The sequence below is a fragment of the Tenrec ecaudatus genome, chromosome 14 (genome assembly GCF_050624435.1).
Source record: "Tenrec ecaudatus isolate mTenEca1 chromosome 14, mTenEca1.hap1, whole genome shotgun sequence".
Lineage (NCBI taxonomy): Eukaryota > Metazoa > Chordata > Mammalia > Afrosoricida > Tenrecidae > Tenrec > Tenrec ecaudatus.
Window position 1 is genome coordinate 74,765,721 of NC_134543.1, and position 9,886 is coordinate 74,775,606.

The 9,886-nt window shown below is 39.6% G+C and overlaps 1 protein-coding gene across 1 annotated transcript in view; it reads left to right on the plus strand.

Moving 5' to 3' along the window:
- STRN3 (striatin 3) overlaps window positions 1–9,886 on the plus strand; it is an 86,962-nt gene extending 77,076 nt beyond the window's left edge. The window contains exons 14-16 of the mRNA XM_075532067.1: window positions 1,054–1,161; window positions 9,071–9,157; window positions 9,241–9,886. Coding sequence (XP_075388182.1) covers window positions 1,054–1,161; window positions 9,071–9,157; window positions 9,241–9,410 — 365 coding nt within the window. The 3' untranslated portion in view covers window positions 9,411–9,886. The remainder of the gene's footprint in view (window positions 1–1,053; window positions 1,162–9,070; window positions 9,158–9,240) is intronic.

Below are 9,886 nucleotides of genomic sequence, written 5' to 3' on the forward strand. Positions count from 1 at the left end.
GGTTTGGTTTTGAATGGACTGCTAGTGAAGCAAATCTCCTCTAGAACTACATCCAGAATGTTCCTTAGACTCAACCACATTTTACGTGCTTAGATATGTCATCATATCAAGAGGGACCAGTGCATGGAAAAGTATACTCTACTTTGAGGGTTGCCAAAAAAGGGAAGACTCTAGAGATGAGGTTGACAAAGAGGCTGCAAGAGTTTCATTAAAAAAAAAAAAAAGGTTACTTTGCAATTACATAAAAATTTTAAGTAGTTCCATAGTTAAACCTCCAAGAAGTTTCCTTCCCCTTAATCCCTCCTTCACCCTATTTAGATATCCTTACACATAGTCAAGTGCTTTCAAAATGTAATGGACAGTAGATTTGAAAAATACTGTAATTTTTCCATGAATTTCTTGGTTATTTAAATCATTTTATTGGGGGCTCGTACAGCTCTCCATGCATCCATCCATTGTGTCAAGCATATTTATACATATGTTGCCATCATTTTCTCTTTTTTTTTAAATCATGTTATTTGGGGCTCATATAACTCTTAGCACAATCCATCTATCCATCCGTACCAACTTCCCCCCACCTCATGAACCCTTGATTTTATATATATTTATATTTTACACGGACTGATGTCTCCTTCACTCATTTTCCTGTTGTCTGTTCCCCCGAGGGGGGTTTTATATAGATCATTGTGATCGGTTCCTCCTTTCTCCCCCACCCTCACCTTCTCTTTACCGTCCTGGTATCGCTGTTCTCATTGGTCCTGGTTTCATGAATTTCTTGAAGCACTCATGTATCTCATAAAATTAAATTCATGTGTTTAATATATGAGAGTTCTTGTATACATGTAAAATGATTTAGTTAAACTAATGCCATGTATCATATAAAATTAAATTCATGTGTTAAAATTTAATATATGAGAGTTATATACATGTAAAATGATTTAGTTAAACTCTAATGCTTTAGTTTTTAAGAATTATTATTTTTTAATCATCTGAAGTTATTCAACCTTTGATTGAAAGTATGAATTTTAATGCATTGTCTTTCTTTTTATTTAGGTTTACAATCCAGTAATCACATCAACAGAGTAGTAAGTCATCCCACACTTCCTGTTACAATAACAGCCCATGAAGATAGACATATCAAATTTTTTGACAATAAAACGGGTAAGCAAGTTATCTAAATATTCTTTTTCATATTACTAATAAATCTGAGGTCAACAGAAAATTATAGTCTTTTGTATTTAATTGAGGTTTAGCTTTAGGTGACCAAATAAAATAATTTCAAATCAATAATATACATGCTTATAATGAGTTAAATTATTTTTTTTAATCAAGAGAAAAACTTTTGGCCCATTAAACACATTTCTTCTTTTAAAAATCATTGGGGGCTTTTACATCTCTTATAACATTCCATATATCATTTGTATCAAGCATATTCGTACATATGTTGCCATCATCATTTTCTAAACATTTGCTTTCTATTTGAGCCCTTTATATATCGGCTCCTTTTTTTTCCCACCCTGTGACCTCAATGCATGATAAATTATTTTCATATTTTACCCTAACACTATCTCCCTTTCCCCTCGTTTCTGTTATTCATTCCCTGGGGTACGTGGGGGGTATTATACATCTATCATTGCCATCGGTTCTCCATTTCTCCCCTCCTCCCCTTTCCCCTTACCCTCCTGTATTGCTACTCCCATCTTTGTTCCTGATGGGTATATCTGACCTGGATTCCATGTGCATGCACTCTTACTTGTACCAGTGTAAATGCTATGGTCTAGCCAGAACTGAGGCAAGACGGGTCATGAGGGGGGCGGTGTCAGGAAGCTTCAAAGAACCAGAGGAATATTGTGTGTTTCATTGGTGCTATACTGTGCTCTGGTTGACTCATCCCTTCCTTATGACCCTTTGTGAGAGGATGTCCTATTGTCTACAGGTTTTGGGTCTTCTGGTGCCTTTTACTTGATTCGTTGACACCTTATGATCCCACAGCCTGGTGTTCTTCTTTGATGTGGGCTTGTTGCTTCTCTGCTATGTGGCTGCTTGTTTAACTTCAAATCTTTAATACCCCAGGCTCTATATCTTTTTTTTTGTTAATCATTGTATTAGGGGCTCATACAACTCTTATCACAATCCATACTTATACCAATTGTGTAAAGCACATTTGTACATTCATTGCCTTCATCATTCTCAAAACATTTGCTCCCCATTTAAACCCCTGTCATCAACTCCTCATTTTCCCTCACCTTCCCCGCTCCTTCTACCCTCATGAACCCCTTGATCATTTATAAATTATTATTTTGTCATATCATACACTGTCTGATGTCTCCCTTCACCCACTTTTCTGTTGTCCTTCACCCAGGGAAGAGATTATATGTAGATCCCTGTAATCAGTTCCCCCTTTTTACTCCACCCTCCCGGTATCACCACTCTCACCATTGGTCCTAAAGGGATCATCCACCCCGGATTCCCTGTGTTTCCAGTTTCTATCAGTACCACTGTACTTGCAGATTTATAAGGTAGAATTGAGATCATGATAGTGCATGATAGTGGGTGGGGAAGAAGCATTTAGAAACTAGAGGAGGAAAGTTGTATTTTTCATTGTTGCTACATCACACCCTGACTGGCTCATCTCCTCCCCAAGACCCTTTTGTAAGGGGATATCCAGTGGCCTATAAATGGCCTTTGCGTCGCCACTCTGCACCCTCCCCCCCGAATTCACAACGATAGGATTTTTTTGTTCTGATGATGCCTGCCTGATACCTGATCCCTTTGATACCTCATGATCACACAGGCTGGTGTGCTTCTTCCATGTAAGCTTTGTTGCTTCTCAGCTAGATAGATGCTTGTTTACTTTCAACCTTTAAGACCCCAGACACTATATCTTTAGATAGCTGGGCACCATGAGCTTTCTTTGCCACATTTGCTTATGCACCCATTTGTCTTCAGCGATCGTATCAGGGAGGTGAACACAAAATGATAGGATGTTTTTTTCTTTGATGCCTGATAACTGATCCCTTCAGCACCTTGTGATCATGCAGGATGGTATGCTTCTTCCATGTGGGCTTTGTTGCTTCTGAGCTAGATGGCCACTTGTTTACCTTCAAGCCTTTAAGACCCTAAATGTTATCTCTTTTGATAGCCAGTCACCATCAGCTTTTACACCCGCATTTGCTTATATACCCGCTTTGTCTTGAGCGATCGCATCGGCAAGGTGAGCATCATAGAATACCAGTTTAATGGAACAAAGTATTCTTGCATTGAGGGAGTGCTTGAGTGGAGACCCAATGTCCATCTGCTACCTTAATACCAAACCTATAAATACATGCACATAGATCTATTTCCCCATCTTCATATATAAATATATTTACATATATACATGCCTTTATTTAGGCCTCTATAAATGCCCTTTGCCTCTTAGCTCTTTCCTCTATTTCCTTTGATTTTCCTCTTGTCCCACTATCATGCCCAGTCTTCATTTACGCTTCAGTAATTCCTCTTGGTTACATTACCCTTGATCACACCCTACCAGGCCTCCTACACTCTCCTCATCCCCGAATTGAATCACTTGTTGTTCCCTTGTTCCTGGGTTTGTTAACACCAGTACCTTTCTCCCTCTCCCGTGTCCCCCCGGAACTGTTGGTCCTGTTGTTTTCTCCTCCAGATTGTTCAATCAGCCTATCTTATATAGACAGACCTGCAGAGATAATAACATGCACAAAACAAGACAGAGTAAAACCAAGCAACAACAACAAACCAATGACAAAACAAAACACAAGAAAGAAAAGCTTGTAGTTAGTTCAAGGACTGTTTGCTGGTCTTTAGGAGTGTTTTCTAGTAGAGTCTGTTGGGGTGCTAAACCCTAGCCCCAAGGTGTATTTTTGGTATTCCCTGGGAACTTCGTTGCTCTGTTCCCTTGCTGTTCTGTTGCACACCCTTAGAGTTTTTCCTCAGTGTGGTCTGACCAGATCGGGCGGAATCCCTACACTATGTCTCCAGTGTTGTCCCCGTAGGTCTGTGGGTCAGTGAGGCATGTTGTGTCTCATAATGGGGCCGGCCATGAGGTCTTTTTTTTGGATTGGCTGCTCTGAGTGGGAATATCATTCTCAAGGCTTGGTGGGCCAGGATGTGCTCCATTCTCTCTTCCTCCCCCTTCATTTGCTCCTGTGTGCTCTGATCAGACGTGTCCCTTTCCCTGAGCTGCCAATTCAGTGCTGTCCTCTGAAATAAATTCTTATGAGGGGAGGGGCAGGTGTCCACGTTGTTGGGATTAGAGCCGGCCCCTCTTAACTCTCTTATAAGGAAGCTAAGAAATTTTGTAGATGTCAATTCATGGTTTAGGTCAGCCTTGGAGTGTTTTGATTTCCTTCTGGTTAGGTCTGCTTTAGTTAATAATCATGTAGCATACTACATAGAATATTACTTTCTCTTAACTAGGGAAGGTTTATCACTAAAGAGGATTCTGTAAGGAACCTAAAGCAATCAGAAATACTGAAGGAGGAGTTCCATATAAGAAACTTAAATGTTTGATGCTGCATTATTTCTAGCCAATGAATTTTTTAGTTAAGGCGATCAGAATTACAGGTTTCTCTTCGAAAGTTTTTAGGACATGACAAATAGTCATCCTTAGCATCTTACATAATATCCTTTCAATCAAGTAATGCTTTAAGGCCATATTACATTTAAATTCAGTAGAGCAAGTTGGGAACAGACTGAATATTCTCAATTTTAACACCGTATCAAATCATTTCTTGAACCACTTTTAAAATAAATCAGACTGGTGTCGATCTTATGGGTCATCGCGTGCCCGATGAAGGGGAGGTTGCTCATTAGGCTGCTAACTGCAAGGTCAGCAGTGTGAACCCACCAGCTGCTCTGTGGGAGAAAGATGAGGCCTCCCACTCTGATAAAGCAGCCCACAGGGACAGTTGTCCCTTCCTACAGTGCCTCTGTGAGTTGAGAGACACTGGATGACAGTGAGTTTTGAGTTCAATGGTCTCTGCTGCCAAGGCAGAGAGAGCACTGTGCTTGCTGTGTTTCTAAAAAGAGGTGGTTGTTGTTGTTTTTATAAATTAAGGTTTACATTCTTAAGGGAACGTTGTCAATACAATTTATTGAGTAATAGACATACCATACCGGAAGGTTTAAGGAGCCCAAGTATTGTGTATATAGTTTGTGTTCAGCTGATGGCAAACTAAAGGTTGTCAGTTGAAACCCATCAGTGGCCGTTCAACAGAGGTAAACTGTTGATAGAACAGAGAACACGTTAGGGGACAGTTCTAGTGTGTAATACATGGTGTTGCAATGGGCTGTTCGCAATGGGATTGTGTTTTCTTTCTGAGGGGAGGTAGATTGGCGTACCAGGGAAGGAAAGTAGTAGCAGTGGCTATTCGGAACTAACCAATTTGTCTTCCAAAAACACCACAACAGGAGTGGTGGGTGGGGGTGGGTAATAAAAAACAACAAAAAAACCAAAAACACCACAACATTCAGTTAATTGTGTTTATTACGTATGTGGATGTCAAAGATTATCTTTGAAAAATAATTCATTTAAAAATATGAACTATAAACTCACATTCCATATATACTCATTTATAAGCAGAGTTTTACAGCACATTTATAATGCAGTTTTTGTGGTAAAATTAGGTGCCTTGGTTGATATTCAGGTGGGCTTATACTCTAGTATGTAAGATAAACTGGTGTTGCTGGTTCGTTACATTGTTAATACAATCTTATTCCATAAAATGAATAGTAATTATTCATCCTTAGTGAAATAGTTAAAAGTGTTAAGTTATAGGTATGTGATAGTAATGAAAGAGTCGAAAGTTTGATTATTTCTGTTATCTCCAGCGAAAGCCCAGCATCACACTTGGTCTACCCGTGCATCTCTGTCCCTGTTCCCATCTGGAAGGGTCATTGACTTTATGGCGGAGGAGTTGTTAGCTGCTGTCGAGTTGCTTCTGAAGAAGAGTAGACTCTGAATTGATTTTAAGATATCAGATTGGGAAGTTAGTTAGGACACAGGCAAGAGGGTTGCATGAAGCAGGGAAAATTACAGCACCCTTCAAAGAAACAGGTGGCTCTCCTGTACCATGAAAACTGCCTTTGGATGTAGATTGATTGGTTTGCCATGTTGTGAATATCCTTATTGGAGTTCCTGGGTTGGTAGTACGAACAGTTGTTAGCTCACTGCTTAGGAGAGGTTGAAAGCTTGGCTCTATGGATGTTTTGATACAGGAGATAATCGAGCAATTCTCAGGAGAACAAAGTCAGCTCCAGGTAGGTGAATGTGCGTGACTGTAAAATGGCACGAGGCAGTGGCTGGTCTTCTCCGACTTGACAAGGGGGGTAGGAGGGTGGGAGTCAGTGTCAGACCGAGCCAGTTACTGTGAGGCACAGCTCAGACACACCTCCACCCTCCCGCTTTGTTTTTTTAAAACCAGTTTTGACATGTGTCTCCCAGAGCACTGCTTCCTTTTCTGCTGTGCTTTATGGGTAATTGCAGTGGTGACAAGTACTCACAGACAATCTCACTATTAGAGACTTTATTAGGAGTGTTAACAGCTTACACTTCAAAACCAGAAATAGTCAGGATACATTTCTTCCAATCAGGAGCCATATGTGTGCACATCTTCTGTGTTCCTTGCCCTCTTAGCCATGTAGCCCCTTGGCCTCTGCCCTGCTTGGCATGTGTTAAAAAGTGTTGCTAGCACTCCTTTGAAATTACCCAAAAGGGCACAGCACTGCACCATAAACCTTAGCCGAAAGATATTTGACTTGGCTCCCTGAGTCAGTAAACTTAGCTCCCTGAAGTAAGTGCCTGAGCATTGGCACCCCATTTTGCAGGGAAGCCCACTGCTCTGTCTCCTGCTGGTTTTTTTTTTGTTTTGTTTTGTTTTTTTTGCCACATCTACATTACACCTCTGGTTTACAAACGTCTTTCTCTTGATTTGAAGAGTCTTAGCCCACAGGAATCATGGATCCAAAGGATACACTCCATTCCTGGTAATCCTTCCTTGATAGTAGTGAGATCCCTGTACCTGCCTTCCAGATGGCTCATTGGACACACACTGGGTGGCAAAATTAGCCATTCCCCATGTTAGAGCTCCGTATGCCCAGTGTGCATGTCTCGAACCAGTCATGTGGGCATGAATTAAAAGGAATGTGGTTATAAGAGCCATGTCAAAAGATTCACAGCACCACAGTTACGGTATGCATTATATATTTGATATTTTAAGAGAAGATAATGATTCCCAAAAGGGCTTTGGTGGCACTGTGGGTTAAACATTGGTCTGCTGACTAGAAGGTTGACAGTTCTAACCTCTCAGCAACTCTGCGGGAGAACAATGAGACATTCTGCTTCTGTAAAGACTTACTGTCTTAGAAACCCCAAGAGCAGCTCTCTGCCCTATAGGGTTGCTGTGGATTAAATCAACTTGATGGCAGTGAGTGTTGATGGTACCTGGTAATTAGCTTTGTGAAGTTTTTTCCTCCTGGAAGTCAACTATTGTTTTATCCTGAGTTCTTTTATAGGAATATATTGAGACAAATGGACTCTTAAGTTAATAGATGGTTATGTTGGATTAAGCACTTGATAGGGTCTAGATAAGTCGGCATCACCATGATGGCAGTGTGAGTTTTGAGTTTGAGCACTCAGCAGAGTGTGTGTTGAATGGTTTTTTTGTTTCTTTGGCTATCACTAAATAACTTCTAAAATTATTGTCAATTAATCTTAGTATTAATGAGAAGCAATTGAATTAGGCAGGGACTGCATAATTTTGTTCTTAACTTTTTTAAAGTGTGCTTTTAAACATTTTAGTATGTTGTGGTTTTGTATTCAAGTCCACACCTGTGGCCCCATGACGAGTAGCTACAGTAAATCTATTTTCTTATTCCAGTGTAGTATGATAGGGAGCCAGAAACATGGCTAATGATTATAACTAGACTTTCGGAGAAGGCATCTATCTCCCATTAGAAGCATTCAAGGCATTTGAATAGAGCTATGGTCATTAAAAGTATCGGGATTTACTATGATAAACCCAGATTATATTAATCACCTTATGATGTTGCTTTCCATTTATCAAAAGCTTACATTGTCAGCTACAGAAGTTGATGTTCTCAAAGTACTTAAGTAGTGTAGTACAGCTTTTAAAATTTAGCTGTGGAATGTTGTTTGTTGAAGGTATTTGAATGATATTTTCCACAGCAGTGTTTTGGTTACTGTAGGGGAAATCTAAAGTGGTTTGTCTGGAGTATCGCTGTTCCTTTCTTGTTCATAGCATAATGATTATTATATCATGTGTGGATCCAAGAATCTTTAGGTAAGGAGTATGCCTGTATTTTTCATCATTTATCAGACATGACAAATTCTTGAGATCCAAATGTCTTGTTTTTAGGAGAAACTGTACGGGAAGTTCTATATTAGAATTAAAGTTCTCAAAATACCACTATATTGGACTATGCTAAATGAAGGAAGCCAGACATCAAAGAAAATGATTCACATGATCTTATTTATATGAAACATACCATGTGGGCCAATCCAAAAGACAGCAGATTGGTGGTTGCCAGGTGCTGGGGAGAGGTAGGAGTCCAGAGTGAGTCAATGGTATATAAGGCAGTGATTCTCAATCTTCCTAATGCTGCAACCCTTTAATACAGTTTCTCATTGTGTTAGGATGCCAAATCATAACATTTTTGTTGCTACTTCATAACTGTAATTTTGCTATTGTTATTCAATGGGCGACCCCTATGAAAGGGTCCTTCAACCTCCAAAGGGGTCGTGACCCACAGGTTGAGAACCGCTGGTATAGGGCTTCCTTTTGGAGTAATGAAATGTTCTGGAATGAGGTTGTTGTGATCTTGCACAACATTGTGAATGTGCTGAATGCTACTGGCTTGTGTACTGTAAAATGGTTAGGTAATGAATTTTATGTTACCTGTATTTTACCATAATTAAAGTAGATTGCTGTACTGATTGTCTATTTTATATTGAAAATGGAGTGTTTGGGTTTCTGATCTCGTGTCAATTTTTGAAAACAACCATTTCCGGTATTTTTATTTATTTATTTAGGTAAAATGATCCATTCTATGGTAGCTCACTTGGATGCTGTTACAAGTCTAGCAGTCGATCCTAATGGAATCTATTTGATGTCTGGAAGTAAGTTTAAATTTCCTATGTCACCTTTCAAGTTTATAAAGAATTAATAATATCAAACTTTATTTATGGTGTTTTTTTTACAGGTCATGACTGTTCCATTAGATTGTGGAATTTAGACAGCAAGACATGTGTGCAAGAAATAACAGCTCATAGGAAGAAATTGGATGAATCCATTTATGATGTTGCTTTCCACCCATCAAAAGCATATATCGCCAGTGCAGGGGCTGATGCTCTTGCTAAAGTATTTGTGTGATACACCAAAAACTTGTATCATTATGAAAGATTTGCTTGGACAGAAAGAGGGTCTGCATCACTGCCATCGAAAAGTTACTGATAAGACACTACATGTGATTTGCCTGGGTGAAGGCTTTGGGGGGCAGACATAAATTGGTGGGAATCACATCTTAAAAATAATGTCAGGCTCATTAGCTGTAATTACGGTATTTTGCGGGACAGAGAAAAAGGACTCCGGTATTTACAGCCTGTGCTGGAGAAGACTGAGCATATGTCTGTTTCTTAGGTGTCTTTAAGCCAATTTGGAGTCTGGTCTTACAAGAAGACTTTTCCTTTGGACTCTGTGTGCTGCCTTAGGGTTAGGAATGTGGTGCTCTTGTTGGGGGAAGTAAGCTCCAAGAGTAACTTTTTCTCATCTCTTAGTGATCTTCTGTTTATTGGTTGAATGCCAGATTCCCTTTTAAATTTATTTTGCTTTAAAAAAAAAAAAGAAAA